At 37.6% G+C, this 19,349-nt stretch overlaps 1 protein-coding gene across 1 annotated transcript in view; it reads right to left on the bottom strand.

The window, feature by feature from the left end:
• Positions 1 to 19,349, bottom strand: part of Vps13B (vacuolar protein sorting 13B) — a 300,908-nt gene that overhangs the window by 29,192 nt on the left and 252,367 nt on the right. Inside the window, exons 21-23 of the mRNA XM_067152027.2 lie at positions 19,091 to 19,292; positions 14,699 to 14,927; positions 7,509 to 8,076 (exon numbers count right to left, since the gene is read on the bottom strand). Of these exons, the coding sequence (XP_067008128.2) occupies positions 7,509 to 8,076; positions 14,699 to 14,927; positions 19,091 to 19,292 (999 nt within the window). The remainder of the gene's footprint in view (positions 1 to 7,508; positions 8,077 to 14,698; positions 14,928 to 19,090; positions 19,293 to 19,349) is intronic.

Here is a 19,349-nt window from a genome sequence, read left to right as displayed (position 1 = left end):
ACCAAAAACGAGAGGATTTTGATATGAAAATCAGGAAATACAATTGGTCAAAACTGCTTATACTACACGTCTTGCACAATCCAGGAGTACTATGATATATTATAACACTTAATGTCTCAATACCTGACTGTTGCTATATGAGGCTACAAGGCTAAAAATTACACATCTCTATTCCCTCACAGGAAGTATGTGAGTGAGATGATCGGTCTCTGATAAGCTTTCCGAAAATAGTGTGAACTCGTGCGCCACACGTGTGAATCAGTCTTGAACTTAGATGCCATTACTTAGCAAATGCATAGATGAATACATTGCATCACGTGCCTGCGTGTTTATGCGAAGTGCAATGGGATTGTTATCGAGTAATAAATTAAAATTGTCTCCAAATGGCTCCTAAAATCTCTGGAAAAGTCACTAGCAGGTATCTTTGAATTCTGTCACTACATTAAAAAAAAAAAAAAAAAAAAAAAATCCAAATCTAGCGACTAGTCTCTAAAATCGATTACACTGATATGAACGAACACGAACATAGCACGTGAAAACAAGGCATTGACAGTCAATTTACAGATTTCAATAAACATCACACATTCGCGTGCATTTATCGTATTAATAAACGTCGATAATTCATTTGAAAGCGGCCAATAAGTGAAGGACTTCCGGCCACTGGCGCACAAAGCTGAAATGGCGGGATTTGAAAACAAATGTTTGAAGTTCACCAACAAAAAAAGCTGAAATCGGGAAAAATAATAGAATAATCGGAAGGCGGGAAATACTGTCGAAAATCGGGATTCTCCCACCTAAATTGGGAAAATTGGCAGGTATGATACTGCCTATCAATCTATTTGCTGATTTTATACTCTGGGGAAATTCACAAAATAAGGTTTCAATACTTTACTATGATAAAAATACATGAGAAAAAGACACGCATATTTAAGTCGTACTGTATCTTTCAACACAGTTTAATCTACAGATAAATATCGGAGGTTGAAAGGACTATACTGCAAGGGCACCATTTGTAGGCTCACATCTAATATCAACTAGGGCAAAATACATGCATAATGTTGATTATCTATCTCCTTTAGTTCATCAATAGACATGGGTTTGCAAAATATCACATTCAAAAATTAAAATTTCTGCCATAACTTTAGGTAAAGGAAAATATTACTTTTCAAGCCATCATTCTTTTTATGCAATTCAACAACACTAGTACCTACAACAGGGACTTACAAGTGTATTAAAATGGGTTTGCAAAAATAGAAGAGAGATATTTTAAGGAAAAATATACTTTTTCCAAGTTTTTCTTGTAGCTTGCAGGCAATTAAAGAAGAGTACGGAGTTTACTTGTTCTAGCTCTGACTCTTGAGGAACGTATACCTAAGGATTAAAACGAGTAACTTTTGGAAACATAATGTTAGCCACGGTAGGGAGAGGGTAAAACCCGATGCTGGCACATAGTCCACTCCTGTTGAATAACACCAATGAGTTTTCTCAAGGCTTAATGTCCCCATCCGATGGACGAATTACTGTCAACGGCGTCATGTGCCCTCACTCCATATGAACACCACAGAGAAGTTTGGAATTGAACTCAGGCTTTTGGCACACAATCTAGTGTTTAGAAAATGTATACCAACACCTCTCCTACCCTGCCACTAGGAATGTGTATATATTCAGGAAAGCTTACTCTATTCAAAGAAAAAAAACTGAATTTTTATGGCATTTTATGTCCAGATACCCTTAATGTCTCATATTATCAACAGTGTGTCCTGCAGAAACAAATACACCAAATCTACATATTAAAAACTAACATATGTAAAACACACCTCTTTCATTGTAGACTGCTATGACCTTCAGTGAAAATATGTACTGTACTATCTGCGCACTTTTTAGCGATAGATTTACACCCTAGTGCTGAAGCGGTCGACCTCGGCAATCTTCGAGATTCGTACTGGCAATCTTTGAAACACAAACTATGAATTGCTTATGCATCGCTGTGCGACGTCTGGCGTACACTTTACGTACTAGTACTGTTGTTATTTACAGAGCAAAGCCAACTATAGAATTCACTCTAGGAATAAGATTTGCATCGAGAAATGTTATATAATGTTATATAATGTGTGTGTGACACAGTTGATGGCTTAAAATATCAAAGATTTAGAAAATTCATATTGATCGATCATATTATCGATTCAATTCAGATTTAATTTCCATTCAGTTGGCAGTACTAACGGAACCGGAAGAGCTTCCTCCTTACTCCTCAAACCTGTACACAAATCTATTTCTAAAAAGTGTGCAGATAGTACTACTTGAAGTACCTTCCTAGGATTTATTTCCACCTAACATTATGTCCTTTCCTGTTTCCAGACTTATGGTCAATATGACTTCTCTGAATATACTGCCTATACTTTTTCAATCTATTTGCTAATTTTATACTCTGAGGAAATACATAATCTATTTGAGGTGCCTAATATCAAACATGGACATGCGCCACCTATATCAAAATTGAGTTAAGGATTGATCCTTATAGCATTTTTAATGCTCTATCTGAATTAGTGGTCTGTGTCTTTCACAAACGAACATTTGTATGTAATTTTTAACATAGAAATATGCAGTGTCTTTCATAATCGGACACCTCCAAACGTAGTTTATTATAAAAAATGGACATGACCGTTTCAGTCAATCATATTGCTACAAGTGACATCAAACTGTCATGGCGACATGTTTTATCGACAACTTAAGGAAAAAAAGAGGAGGACTGTTTTTTAATGTCCTATGATTACCAAAAGAACCTCGTTTTGCCAAAATTAAGTGATCAGTCGGCTTATTATTCCAGACAACTCTACTGTTAAATCTGTCTGTTGTAATAGACACATCTCAAAGCAAACTGCGCCCTGACAATGTGTCTGTTTATACATGGCTGGAGAATAAGGGAAAGAAATCATGAAATGAAATAGCATCAGCGGTTGTCAATGAGTTACAATCTAATGATTTACAAGGCTTCACTTCAGTCAAGTTGATTGCTGATGGCTGCGCCGGCCAAAATAAAAACATTAATATGTTGACGATGTGTGCAAAGTGGCTTACAACGTATGCACCATCCTCTGTTGACAAATTAAAACTGGTATTTCCAGTTACTGGACACTCATATTTGCCTCCAGATAGGATTTTTGGACTCAATGAGAAAGACCTTAAGAAGATGACGACCATAGTAAGTTCTGATGAATATCTTGAGGTGTTCAAAATGTACGGCACAGTGAAAGTGATTGGACAAACCTTGGAACCACTGAATTGGAAAGAACAAGCACAGATTTATCTGAAATCTGCTAGTCAACTTCATTTCAAGATTTCACAATGTAAAAGAATTGTACTCAGGAGCACAAATAGAGGCAATGTTGTAGTTAAAGGTGAGGTAGGCTACTATTTGGAAACATTTTTTTAAAAGTTGCTTTACGTCGCTCAGACTCAGATAGGTCTTATAGCGACGACGGGACAGGAAAGGACTAGGAGTGGGAGTGGGGAGGAAGCAGCCGTGGCCTTAATTAAGGTACAGCCCTAGCATTTGCCTGGTGTGAAAATGGGAACCACGGAAAACCATCTTCAGGGCTGCTGACAGTGGGGTTCGAACCCGCTATCTCCTGAATACTGGATACTGGCCGCACTTAAGGGACTGCAGCTATTGAGCTCGGTATTTGGAAACAGGTATTGAGCGTAAGATCACGAAAGCATGACAGGTAAGTCTAATGTTAATGAATCCTTTACCTACTGATATTGGCATGAATGTAACACCCACAGAAACTTAAAGATGTTGACAAATTACTAGGAAAGCACTTCGGAAAAGATTGGAAATTAATGCCTCTCTTAAGTGGTATGTCGAAGTCATCAATAAGAACATTTGTAGCAAAAATGAACAAGCTGTTAATGATTATTCATGAATGTGATTGTTTTGAGGACCCTTGTGATGAACCAGAGGTTATTTGCCCAGAAATATAGTGAAGCAAGAACTGAAATATATGTTAAAAATGTTAACAAAGTATAAGAATAGCCTTATTTCTTTCATATTTTAATTATGTTTCTTTTAAAATGTAAGTTTACTTCCTTGTCATCCTGCAACTTTTTTTTCCAAATATTGGGATAGTTTCAAAAGTGGACAATTACATGGATGTTTGTATCAAAATGGACAAAAGCCAATCTCGGATTCAGAAATGGACATCGTCATATTTGAACGTGTTTTACATTGACAGACTGAAATTCCTCAGTGTCGACCATGATTTTCTTGTTCATAAGGCTGGAAATATGACACACAAAAATTTTCACACATGTAACGGGGATTTAACATAGAGAAACAAAAATGTGGCTCTACTGAAAAATTAACAAAATGACTTTTGACCATGTTTGATACTGGGCACCTCATTTATTTATTTATTTATTTATTTATTTATTTATTTATTTACGATCAACAACAGCATAACACCAAATTACAAATATCTGAAATATGTACAATAGTTGTCTGAAATGAAAAATATACAACCATTTACAAAGGACACAAATGTATACAATAAAAACTGTACAATCCTATATTTTACAAATTCACACAAAGAATGACATGAAGGACAATATACTTCAATACAAGAAAAGAGACAGCAAAGAACAAGAAGGAAAATTAAGTTATATGAGAAATATCATAACAGAAGGAAGGATACAATAAGAAGATATTAAGGTTCTTGTTGATAGATAATGTATTAAACGCATCTGGAATATGTACAGAGAAGGACATTTGGGTATGAGAAAGCCGGGAGTAAGGAATATGGAAGAGGGTCTTTTGCCGGTACTACGGATGGGACGTGGAGGGAGAATAATAACACGTGATATAGCACGTGAGGTGACCCTGTTTATATATGTATCCACCTTACGCCATTCTCAGCTGATGACAAGTATTGTAGAAGGATTCATTAATGGAAAGTGTTGACAAGGAAGACCAAGATATACATACCTCAAGCAAATTCAGGAAGGTATTGGAATGGGAAACTATGTAGCAACGAAAAGGGCTGCAAACACCCGCACAGCTTGGCACCATTTTGTGACAACAAACCAGTCTGTGGACTGGAAACTAGATGATGATGGTGTTTCTCTCAGCCTTTACAGCTTGGTTCATTAGTCTCCTACAAAAACTATCCTCATCCAACTGCCAAACATGAATTCATCATCAAAGGCAGGCTCAAATAGACAAATTCCAAGAAAAAAAAAAAGCATATACAAATACTCTTCTTCTGTTACCACTTGTTTGGACCTGCATAATCATTCTCATTCCAAGGATCTCTCTTACTTCCATCTTACTTAAAATGATGTCTATCCCTGCACAAACATGTTACCTGTTACATACTAGCTGTACATATCCATCACTGACAGGTTCTGAAGTGTCAAGATACAGTTACTTAACAGTGTACTACTGGATAACACACTCAAACATATTGTGGTATGTCCGCCATTTTTGGCAGCAAGATCAGAGGGAGAGCGATCCAATCTGGCCCCCCATGAGTGACGTCAATGTGCTGGAGCCTCGCCATTCGCCACACAACGAGCCAATCGAGAGAGAGCCGGTGCACATGGGTCAGACCCTGCTGCCATTACTGTCATTGGCCTCTACGTTGCTGGAAGTCTCAAGTGATGCAGGAACAACAAGAACCGGAAACCGAAAGCTTTCCATCTCCAGAGGCTTGCAGGGGCTTCTAGTGTCCAAAGTTTCTTTTTTATTTTACAGTTGGCTATACGTCACACCGATGCAAATAGTTCTTATGGCGACAATGGGGCACAATACGGATAGGAGTTGGAAGGAAGCGGACGTGGCCTTGGCCTTAATTAAGGTGCAACCCCAGCATTTGCCTGGTGTGAAACTCGGGAAACCATGGAAAACCATCTTCATGGCTGCTGACAGTGGTGCTCGAACACACTATCTCCCGAATGCAAGCTCAAAGCTTCACACTCCTAACCGGACGGCCAACTTGCTCGGTCCGAATTCTCTCAAAGGGCCATCTGGCTAAATAAAACACGCGAGGCTTTGTAGAATGTTATAAATACTCTCTGGCACAGATTATTGTCTAGTACTGAGTGTTTCAATGAATTTTGCCTGAGTAGACGTGAACACAAACTTTACTCTTCTGTTGATCATTATTTTCCCATTAGTCCTGAAAGATATAAGCCTCTATATTTCCTACTGGTTTTTTCAGATACCATCTCATTTTAATGAATATTGAATCTTCACGACCACATTGTAATCGAAATTGACTTTCAACTTATTAGGTCGTGTGTATTACGTACATAGTACGTGTTGAAGAGATGTTAAGTACAGAACAAAAATGGCCAACCGGACAGCAGTGGAATCTGAACCCACAACCTCCTGATTTCGCGTCGGTTTCTCTACCAATTGAGCTATGGTGGCCTGGGTCATCTTTGTTCTGTTGGAAAGGATCTAAGCTACAGGTCTGACACTACTGCCATCACACTGCAGAGTGAGTGCAAGTCGCCCGTTTAGGGCCAATTCAATGAATATTGAATTTTCACGACTGCATTGTATGTAAAATATGTCTTAATAAGTTGAAAGTCGATTTTGACCATCTAATTTTCTCTTATTTCTAATTTGGTGGTACTCTTTTCAACACAGGAATGAAGTTACAATAAACACGTAAGCAGTGCTGGCTGGGAACTTCAGTTTCAGTCGCATTCACATGTCAAATGAACCGAGTGTCCGATGTTGGGCGTTGTACAGAATTACATTATATGCCAGTAAATACACAACACATCCACAATATCTCAAGAGAGAAGATCCTGGTACTTCCATTTTTGAGGCTATTTTATTATTTTAACAACCCAAGAGTGAAACCAACAAGTATATGAATCTGCTTAAAAAAAAGAGACTTGCAGGCTGGTATACTGTGTAGCTACCTCTTTAATGATCTGCCCAAAATTGTAAATTGGTAAATTTAGACTTAATAGTTATTACTGATCCTCCTCCTCCTCCATCTGTTAGTTCACTGCACTCCACATGTTCAATTTCATTCCATATGTACAAAGGTGGTCTTTCCATGTCTCAATTAAGAAATGTTTAGAACTTTGGTGTGTGGTGTTTAATAATAAGTAAAGAGGTCCAAAAGATATTTGGTAGTCTGAAAAAAACCACTGAGGAATAGGACAATAAGGTCCTCGAAACATGTACAGTGTGTTGGGTATAACGAATAGTTAGTTGAATTGCTCTAAGTATTGACAGAGCTGATTTTGGGTGTCAAATTTGTGTTTATTGGAGTAGAAATTGTTGTCAGTGCGGACCGTTGTAGGATCAGGCCACAATGGTTAAATTAATAAATTCAGCACTGAGTCGCTAGCTTTATAGCCTACTTCATTGCCGTAGTGGGATGTCTCAATCAGTTTTATTATGCTATCTATAGTTAGGATTGTGTCCTGTACGTGATGAATTAATCTATTCAATTCTATTCATATTGTATGGAGTTGAATGGACTTACCTGAGGCGACAATGTTATCTCATCAAGTTGTAACATACACACATCATGAAGTTCAGCAATGTCTACAAGCTCGGATGCTGGCATGATTAGCCGCACTGCTTTTGAGTCCAAATACAAAAGAGGCAGAGTTGTATTGTTGATAGACATCCCTACATCATCAGCAGGAGCTGATTCATATCTGTGCTGCCTGTTAGACAATATAAGTAAGGGTCGGAGAACTCTGAAGAAACTTGCAAGAGTTGCTGGAGAGAACACAAAATCCACAGCTTGCAATTTGATCACAATTTCACTAATAAATCTTGAAGCATTTTTTGAAGACATTGTATTTCCTTTGAGAACTGAATCTGTGCTTCGAGTATGTGCCAGAAGAGTGGTTTGCTTGCGAGTGCCCCAGCGGCTATGCACATGACAGCATCTGGCACGAGTAAACGTTATACTGAGGAAGCTGCCACATGAGTCGTCTATGTCACGCTGCAAGGAGTGTGATGGTGATGTTGTTATATCCTCGAGACCACGCATCACCAGACCCAGGTATGGTCCTGGATGCCACCTCTGCCTGTTTTTAAGCCTGAACAGAAAAAAGAAGAAACAACAATATTAGAACTAAGTCAATAGAAATTCTAAAATTCTTTTTAATAAATTCTAGTGGACCCACGCTGCTCCACAGCATTAGTTATAAATACCCTTTTCAGTATTTTTATGAGCATTTAATACCAGCATATAATAAATGATTCATTCGTAATGTAGTTTATAATATTTCTTTCCATACAATATTCACTGCGTTTCAACCATCTTGCCCGAGATAGTGCAACATATACAACTGGCCGTGACTGAATACTGGTTCGGGTAAATAGATGCCCACTTTTTCAAGAGTTTTTCCCTGCATTTTAGTAATGGTCATATAGAAGGCTAGACGACTCGATACCTTCCTGTCTGTGTATACGTCAACTGTTTTCTCTTAGCAGCATGCAAGTTTTTTTGCCATCTGTTGAGTCTATTCAGAAGCTGGGGAAGGTCAGAGAATCAAAGAGTATCTATTCTTCCATGATCAGAGGGAGTGTTTCCTCTCTAGCTCGACAGGTAGTAATCAAACATGGTTGCATGCAATCATATTACTAAGGATGAAAATCACATATATCAGCCTTCGCCTGCAATTACTGGAGTGGTCATTTAGTGATTTGATTTTAGGATTTCTCAAAGATAACTGAACTTAGAGATGTAGCAATGTCTGATGATTCACCGTCAGGTAATTGCAGAGAGAATAAAAACAGAATAAAGCAAACTGGTCCAATAGAACGGTCAGAAGGACTGGAAAAAGCTGTTTTTTGGGAATTTTTTTAAATATATAGATTACCATATATTTTAATTTATTACTTTTCTTACTCACAAGTAAACATAAAGGCATTCTGAAACCTCAATTGTACTTTTAATTCTGTAGTAGTCACAGATGTTCTCAGTGTATACAAGAAGTTATTTCTCTCTTTCCCTTGAACTTAGGAGTCATATGATTTAAGTACCTTTCTGCAAGCAGTTGTTTTTTGATATTTTAATCAGTGCAGCATATGTAGACTCAGAAAAATGCATGTTTATTAGCATTACAAAATCTTGCCATTGATGCTTTCACGGCCCGTATTTATAGACATGACATAGGCTTTTGGGCTTATGCCGTGTCAAGAAAATAAGGTGAAATTCTTTACGTTTTGCAGAGAACTTTGCTCTGAATCTTCAGAAGAAAATCTCAATTGTCCACAAGAAAGGCTTCTCAATTCTATCACGCTGTACGTCAAATACTTTGGGATGAAACATTTCCGCTAGTTTCCAAGATCAGCTTGAACAAAATATATCTAGTACCTATACTGACGTATGGCCTGGAAGCAGCAACACTTACTGGACCAACAAAGAGTTGTCTTCAGGCAACAGAAATGAAGTTCCTCCGTTCTTGTCTACAAAAAACAAAAATGGATGAAATAAGGAATGTGGATATCCGACAACAGCTTGGACTGGAAAGAAGCTTGCTGGAGACTCTAGAAGTAAAGAGATTGCAATGGTATGGTCACATGAAAAGAATGAACCCTCACAGGACTCCTCAAACATACTTTGACCACAATGTTCCTGGGAAGAAACCAAGAGGAAGACCTCGTGATGTTTGGGAAAAACAGATAATGAAGGACCTTGAAATTAGAGATGTGAACTGGTGTCGCATATATGAGCAGCATCTGTGGATAGATAGAACAAACTGGAGGAGGCTCATACACAACCGCACCCGGCTTGCTAGAGCGAAGAAATGATGATGATGACGATAAAACAATTTTTAACAAAATAAGAAAATAGTTATTTTTTAATATTTTGAATATATTTAATTCCGGAGGTGCACATGGACCTGAGGTTTACTCAGCCTACACCAAAAATGAGTACCAGAATAATTCATGGGGGCAAAGGTGGCCGGGCGTAGAGCTAACCACTCTACCCTACCAAGTGCCGAGGTTATGGATAGTGGAAGCCTTTACCTTTCACCCCTCCAGGAGCCTTCATGGCCTGTAAGGAGGTGACTTTGCTCTGCTATGGATATATTTAAAATTTAAATGTTAAATGGATAAGGGATATTCACTAAATATACACAACACAAATGAATAAAATAGTTTTAAAATTCCAGCTAAAGTAAGACTGCATCTTGTGATATTGGTCTGAGGTCATTTTCATAAAAGTCTGAGCTTCTTCTCCTTCTTTTCTCGGTGCCTATCCGTTTCGGATGTTCGCGATCATGATGGCTATTTTCGTCTTGTTTGTGGCAGTGTGGAACAGTTCAACTGATGACATATTGCACCAGCCTCTAAGACTGTCAAGCCAAGATATTCGTCTTCTTCCAGGACCTCTTCTGCTGTTGATTTTCCCCTGGAGTATTTTTTGGAGTAGGTTGTATCTATCTGTGTTGCGCATTATATGTCCCAAATACTGCAGCTTTCGGCATTTCACTATCTTGATCAACTGAGGTGTTGTGTTCATCCATCTCATTACTTCCACGTTTGTCATTCTCTGGGTCCAAGATATTCTCAGGATCTGCCTATAAAGCCATGTTCCAAAGGCCTCCAGCTTCTTCTCTGTGTTTTTACTTAAGGTCCATGTCTCTACACCATATAAAAGAACAGAAAATACATAACAGTGCAGAAGTCTGATTTTAGTCCCTAAAGTTAGATTGTGGCTTTTAAACACATTACTCATTTTCTGGAACACACTTTTTGCTTTTCCAATGCGTACCTTGACTTCTTGTGAGCAATCCCAGTCTTCATTTATTATGGTTCCACGGTATGAATATTGTTTTACCCTTTCTATACTCTTTTGATTTATAACCAAGTTTGTTTCGGAAATATTTTCCTTACTTATAACCATGAGTTTTTATTGTTCGAAAAAGGAAATAGGAAGAAATGTGAAAATTACAGAGGTATAAACCTATTATCACATGGGCTAAAAATAATGGAGAAAATCACAGACAAAAGACTGAGGGATATAATGGAAACACGGTTAGAGGAAGAACAATATGGCTTTAGAACGAATAGATCAACAATAGACTTGATATTTACAGAGCCAACGGTAATGGAAAAACATCTGGAAATGAACAAGGAAATCATCTTCGTATTTTCGGATTTGGAAAAAGCTTATGATACAGTTAAGAGAAAACCTGTATAGGAATGCCTACTGAAAAGGAATGTACCAAAATCACTAATTAACAAGATAAAAATGTTGTATCATGAGGGTAAAAGCAGTGTACAAGTGGGGAGTGGTGACTCTGAAACATTTTAAACAAGAAAAGAAAGGTCTCAAGCAAGGAAGGGCACTGTCGCCATTATTGTTTATTATATTGATGGATGAAATCATAAAACGTGTGAAACAGAGTATCAGTAGTGATGAAGTGAATGCTTTGGTATTTGCAGATGTGGTGATTTGGGGAAAGGGAAAAAAGAAGTACAAAGGAGACTGGACATTTGGAATGAAAATCTGAAGGAGTTTGGATGGTAATTAGTAAACAGAAAACTGTAGTCATGCACTGTGGAAAAGAGAAAAAAGGAGAAGCCAAGTGAACATAAGAGGAGAACGGTTAGAGAATGTAGAACAGTTTACAAATCTGGGTAGCATTATTAACAGAAGTAATGAAATCAACCCTGAAATTAATAACAGGCTAAATAAAGGTACAACATTTTATCATCAAATCAGAGAGCTTTTATGGGATGATGTACCCAAGAGAATGAAATTGACATTATATAAACAGTATTTCATAACAATTGTAACATACTGACTAGAAACATTGGTAACTAATAAGAGACAAGATAGCAAGATCCAAGCAGTAGAAATGAAATTTTTAAGAACATCGGTTAAAAAGACAAGAAGAGATAGAATTCAAAATATTAAAATCAGAGAAGAGCTAAATACAGAACCGTTCGTAGAGAACATAGAGACTGAGATGGTTCGGACATGTAAAAAGAATGGGAAAAGGAACGGGTAGCAAGAAGGGAACTGGAAAGAGAAGTTAAAGGAAAGAGACCAGTTGGAAGACCGAGAAGAAGGTGGATGGATCAGATTTGGAAGGACATTAGATAGCTGGATTGGGTGTGGCGGAAGTAATGGAGCAGGAAAAGTGGAAGGACAGAAAGGAGTGGAGGAGGCTTGTTAACCACACCCAGGAGACTGGAGTGGGACATTGATGATGATGATGATGATGATGATGATGATGATGATATCTTGAATATACACTCCTATGTTTTTCAGTGTTCAGTCTGCAAGCCTCCATGGATTAACTAAGCACCTCCACAAACCTCTATTTGTAACTAGCTTCATGGCCTCATTTGGCTCCACATCTCTTATATTTAAGCATTAAAAACCGATTTAACCATTGTTGCCTTGGTCTACCCTACTTGATCAAGTACATTATTCTCCTAAGCAACCTATCTTCCTCCATTCATATCAATTGATTCCACCACTGGAGATGGTTTACGCATACAGCTTTTTCATTGAGTGTTATCTCTCATTCCAAATACCTTCTGGTCATCGTTCCCACCTGTTTGTACCAGAAATCTTCTAACTTATGAATAAGATATACTGAGTCCACCCAGCTTTCACTCCGATACATTTAAGTTCGACTGAAAACAGACTGATGTAAATATAGTTTTGTACGAGAGCTAAGGTTTCGTATAGAATTCCGTTGATCGCAACTGCAAGCTCATTGCATCGATTATTATAATTATAACAACAATATCAAAAACTGTTCAAAATGACCATACTCAATGACTTGATTTTCTACTCATTTGATTTGTACCAGTCTCATAACGAGTTGGCTGCATGGTTCGGGTCCCATAGCTGTGAGCTTGCTTTTGTGAGAGAGTGGATTCAAATCTCACCGTCAGCAGCACTTATACAGGGTATATCCGGGATGATGTTACAAACTTTCAGGGATGATGGAGGACAGCAAATGGATCAATTTGAGATAAGGAACTGTAGTCCAGAAACATCCGAATCAAAAGTTATTAATAATCCAAGTTGTTTAACGTCCGTCCATCAACGGATGTGCTTCCACCATGGGTAGTACATCTCTGAGCACCGCTCGCTCACCTGATCTCAGCCCACTTGATTTCTTCTTGTGGGGCCACGTGAAAAGCCTTGTGTATGAGACACCCATCAAGACTGAAGAGGATCTCTTGGCAAGAATTCTCGCTGCCTGCGACGCTGTTCAAATGACACCGAGAATATTCAAATGGGTATGACAGAACTTTGTGCACCGATGCCATGCCTGCATTGACACAGGGAGACACAACTTCGAACATTTGTTGTAAATGGAGCAAGTAATAATAATAATAACTTAAATGTTTCCACCTTTTCAATACAATATATTCACAAGATTACAAAGATCATTTGTGGCGAAATCCTAAGACAATAGGATTTCGCCACAAATGATCTTTGCTCCAATACGGCTGATGATGACCCCTAGATGGGTCGAAACTAGTACCGTATAATTTTGTAATCTTGTGAATATATTGTATTGAAAAGGTGGAAACATTTAAGTTATTATTATTATTACTTATATATTGTTCAATACGGACCAAAAACATGAAATTCATAACCGTAAATGGAGCAGCTTGTGTAACTAACTTAAATTTCCAATTTTTACACCAGGGAAATACTGGAGCTGTACTTTAATTAAGGCCATAGCCATTTCTCTACAAATTTTAGCCCTCTCCCATCCCTGGATGACCAAAATCTTCAACGTGTTAGTGTGACATCAAATCACTAGTAAAAACATACAATGAAAATATGCACGGGTTTTCAAGGTGTTCTAACTCTCACAAAAAATAATTAGGCAAAATAAAACATGACTAAGACATACAATATACTTGATGTCAGAACTTTTTACATTTGTACAATTACATAAGACATGGTATTCCATAATTCATCCAAAGGTCCCATCCATTTTAAACATAATGAATTTGATTTTTTTTGAAATCTAACATTTAAAAAAATGTCAATACAGTGAAACCTCGTTAAGATGTTTCTACAGGGGATGACAAAAAAGAGCGTGTTAAGAGAGAAAATGTATAATAATATACAAATAAAAACTATCCAACGGGAATATGGAAACACTAGATACGATTTTCTCTGACATGAGAGCATTTTTTGTCGTGTATCTTCAGGTACAGTGAAAACTAAAGGCCTTACTACCATTTCTAAAGATGAGAGGAATATATTAAAAGGTGAGAAAAATACCAGACAACAAATATGAAAACATGCGCAGAGGGGCCAACAAAAATATCGAAGTATTATTGCGGATCACACTTTTTCTAAAACAAATGTTAGCAGAAGCCTTTTATTTTGGAGCAGTGGGTTATTAAACATTATTTTCTGGTCACACTCTTAGACAATGAATTGCAGGTTACATTCGACCATGTGCAACTGCGAGGAATGACTTTGGCCGCCATTTTGAATTGAACAAAACTTCGTGATGCGATAAATGAGGTATTTTACATAGATTTAATAAGATGAGAATCGGGACTTCAAATTTATGACGTGCTAAGCGGGAAAACGTGTGAATGAGGAACGCACTAATGAGGTTTCACTATATAAGTAAATCCAGGCAGGACATGATTGTAAGACCTTTATACTAAAATGCTTTGGGTTAAATTCTGCATTTAAAGAAGTCATCTTACCTTACAAAATGTTGCACAGCCGCAGATGCAATCTTACACTTAACTTTCAAATACACTGGCTGCAGATCAAAGGAAGTCATAATATCTTCCATATCGAAAGTAAGTTTTAGCTCTGAGTGTGGAGACTCTGAATCAAAGTCATCAGTGTAGAGTGCCACAGTGAGTCTAGCTAAGGTAGACTGCATCCAGACAGTTATTTTGACAGACTCAGCAACAGCCTGCATTTGACCTGGAGTGAAAATACAATTTGTACTGAATACATGATGAATGAAAAGGATTATAAGATTTCATATGCTAGGTGAGTCAGCCAAGATGGTCATCTCAAATAAATTATAAACCAAAGATGAAAAAAGGTTCATACTCAAACTTGCAGTACTTTATCAGAGTGTCAACATATGCCAAGATAATGCTAGACACTTCGCTTTTTAAATAGAACTACACTATTTCCTAAATCTAGCATTACAGTCATGTACATTGTAAAATCAGGGGTGTGATTATTTTCAAAGCTAGTCAGAAATAGAGGATTGTGGAGACACAGTCATTTGATCTAGCCTTGCAACTGAATGCAAAAAGGCATAACAGTCTATAATAGATATGTATGTATGTATGTATGTATGTATGTTATGTATGTATGTATGTATGTATGTATGTATTGTACCAGGAAGGCATAGGCCCTGGTACATACGAGTTATAAATTTTATTTTTGAGTGTACAACTAAGTTCCAATGCATGAACAGCTGTGTGAGAGAAGGTTCTCGTTCCCGCTGTGCTGCGTGAGGAAGAGCGCAAGTCGAGCAAGGTCAAGTGACGTCACCGCTGCCTGCCGCTTCCCTCCCATTCGGAAATCTCTCGAAAATTATTTTATGGACTTTTTAACGCCTGGACCAATTAAAACAAGACCAATGCTGAATTGTAGCTAATATTCTGGAAGTGAAACCCTGCAAATTTAAGGTCAATCCGTTCAGTGGTTTTCGAAATATAATAAGTTAAAGTTTGGAAGGAATTATCACCCCATCACCTGATTCCGAGCGCTGCTTGCAGACTGGTATAAATAGGTAAGTGAACCAAGGTTATAACCAGTGTGTGTGTGTGTGTGTGTGTGTTCTGCATTTATGAAGGACAGTATGCTCCGTCGCGAACCGCGAGGACATAGTAGTGGCCACACTCGAACGCTGTGAAGATAGTGCGAAGACACTGTATGTAAAGTTTCTGCCGCGCTGCGACGACGCAAATATTCTAAAAGTTTCTCGAACTAAATGGTCGTGATATAATACTTAGAATTGTGTTAACTGAGTGAAGCTATAAATGAAGTAGTGAATTGAAGTGTCAAATATTTCGTTTGTCTAAACGACATTGTGAACTTTACCATTTTTCACGTAATTCTGAACTGTATCTTTGAACTGTGACGATATTCTAAGTCATTAAATGTGTGGTAAACTAAAATCCTAATTTGAGACCATTTCAATCAATCTGAGATGTATTTCTCCTACAATAATACAACAGTGAACTGTGTGAGACATTATTTCAATCAACATTCGTCCAATAACAGGGCTAGATGTGACTGTTTTTGTGTGCACTTTCTCGATTTTTCAATCGCCACTACGAGAAACTCGGTGAACATTAAGGACTTTTTATAACTATATTAAGTAGTGCAGACTTGTGTGGTGAAAATCCAGCCATAAAATCGCCTTAATCTGTGAACAGTATTATTTCAGAGACTGTTGTTAATAAAACTTTTTCAAGTGCTTATGGACTGTGACCATTATTCGACAGTTGAACCTCAGACACAATTATTGACAATTATGAACTGTGACAGTGTTAAATCTTAATTCCATGAACTGTGTGTATATAAAAACTGTTGTTACCTCTACTACAGTGGTAACACCAAACAAGTCACAAACACAGTTAAAAGGGGAAGGTAAGAATACAATACACAATATAAGAAAAACACTACACCCTCGGAAACACAGTAACTAGCATTACGCGGATCTCCAACAAAACAAGTACGTAACTATCAGTAGGGCCAACTAGTGAACGACAAAACGGGAAGATGGAAGGGCTGGGAACCTACCAAAGGCATGGACATGGCTTAGATAGCGGATTCCGAAATGAATCACCGTGATCCTTAGTTTTTAAAAATATTATTTACAAGTTAATTCTACAAATACATTCCAAGTTATGAGCTATAAGTTCAGTGATATACATAGGTTATTCGTAGCAGTGTAAATTCAAATTACAAATCACCTGTACATCTAGTTACCAATGCAGTAGTACAATGCAATTTACAGGTTATCCAAAATCTAGCGTACCTAAAGTGATACAGAACTATAAGAGGCAAACCCCAAGGGAAATACTATCAAACTACAATATACATATTTTAGTGAAACAAAACGGGAATGCCTCGGACACGAACAGGTAAGTCCAGCAGAAAAACTAAGGCGTCATAAGTAACTAATTTGGTGAATCTAGGCAAGGTTAGGGCAGACTCCTGTATGAAAAGCAAATCGGAACATTACGGAAATTTTAGCAGGAACGGAATTCAAGAGTGCTTACCCGAGCAGAGTGCCATCCCCGAAGCCGGGGGACGTCAACCAGATAGGCTGCTCGCAGACAGATAAACCGAGATCGACAGAATTCAGGATACAGAATCTTTTCGAACACTACCTCGCTCACTATATATAGGAATAACTGGCCTTGGAGGCAACCAATCGGCATGCACGTGTTCCCTATCGCCACCTAGACTCACCAATCACAATCTTTCTTTCGATCGAGAACTTAGACTAACCTTCTAGAATACGCATGATCGCGAAAGTCGTATTTTTCCAGAATAAACAGAACACATTTTCTAGAACACATACCAACAAAGTAACACACCCAGGACAAAAGTTATGTAACTTTCTAGATCTTTCCAGGAACTATAGACAGAATTCTACTATTTACAAATGCCTATGTTACAACATATACAGTACAGGTTAGGTCATTAAATTATCTTATGCTCTACAAATAACAGTACAGGTTAGGTCATGATAAATAAAACATTATATGATACTTCGCCAATAAAGTCTTTAAAAAAATTGCATTCCACTCATCCTACATAGTTCACTTGTAACACTGTGTTTTCCGTAGCATGGACTGTGAATTGTAATTCAACACCGTAAAATTAATATAAGAATAGAACTGTGCATTACCACTTGTGTTGGTGATATTTGTGAGCTCTATAGTGCCAAGTGAACTTTCCGTGTTTCGACATTGCCTTAATCTTGGCAAAGTGCCGCGAGATTCTGCTACATTGAACGTCGCTTCCAACATGGGATTTACATGGTTTTTTCAACTATGGTACCCATCGAGGGACGTCGACGAGGGATAATAACGTGGTATCTTCCCTGAACACGTCGCCGATGCTGAGTTAGAGCCTTGGCTGCATGCTGCGGAATGTTCCAGGCACCAAATCGCCGTACAGCACAACTCCAACACTTGTAAGCAGATCTTCTCGTATTCTGAGTGAGTAATCCTACTGACTGACTTTTTACAAAGGACTCAATTCATTACAGTGCTTTAACAAGTGCTTCATATGAATATCAACTCGTAATTTATAATCATTCAAGAGAGGTACATATCTTGATTTCTGAGTGTAAATTCCTTTTTCAAAATCATTCATAAATTGAATTAACTTCACATAGATGAAGTTTAGGATTTACAAGTGCACTATTTATTTCATTTTTCAACATAAATGAACTGTAGAGACATACAGCAAGTGATCAAGTATTTTCATTTAATCTACCAACATTTTCATGACAGTGTGAGTTCATTTTATGCTCAAAATATTAGAAAGACTGTAGGTTAGCACCATAAGTGATGAACTTGATAAAATTCAAGGTGCAAAGTGATATTTTTGTATTTCAATTCATATTAGATGAACTGTAGAGTGTATATGATCTATAAAAGAGTAATATTTATTTTGGACATCCTCAAGCAAATAGACGTCACAGAAGATAATAGCATCGATCTTCTATTTTACACTTTCTGGAAAATATTGGTTAGAAATTTGAGTTTGAAATTCCAATTGCAGGGTGATTTTTCTGTGAATATTTTTAATAAATTCTATCAAAAAGATTTACCATCTATTATTCACCCTGCGATACTATCCGTCTCTGTACCTGCTCCAATAATAAATCGAACACTACCCGAGATCCTTCCCATGCTCTGGCCCCACAATCATTTCCTGGTACAGTATGTATGTATGTATGTATGTATGTATGTATGTATGTATGTATGTATGTATGTATGTATGTATGTATGTATGTAACACAGATAATGGACTACAGTTTACAGCCATGCTCTCATTGAAGTATAAGGAAATCCAATTTAGATGAAAAGTCTGTTACAGTTTACCTTGTTCATCATATTCGTCTACGCCACGAGGTGTAAGCGGAGACTCACGACTGCCAAGACTTTCTCGGAACAGAGTTGGGCTGGTTGGAGTTGGTGTCGAAGGCTCAACGACAATTGATGAATCAGACTTGGGCAGCGTGTGTAAATGGAAAGCTGAAGCAACTTCCATTAATCCCAAGAGCACACCACCAATAAGACGCACCTACAAGTAAACATAATACTAATCAGTAAGGTATATTTGAAAAGAGGTGGTGTATTT

Source organism: Anabrus simplex, chromosome 7 (assembly GCF_040414725.1).
Source record: "Anabrus simplex isolate iqAnaSimp1 chromosome 7, ASM4041472v1, whole genome shotgun sequence".
NCBI classification, from domain to species: Eukaryota; Metazoa; Arthropoda; class Insecta; order Orthoptera; family Tettigoniidae; genus Anabrus; species Anabrus simplex.
Note: the sequence above shows the minus strand (reverse complement) of the source record. Positions and strands in the feature narration are given on the sequence as shown.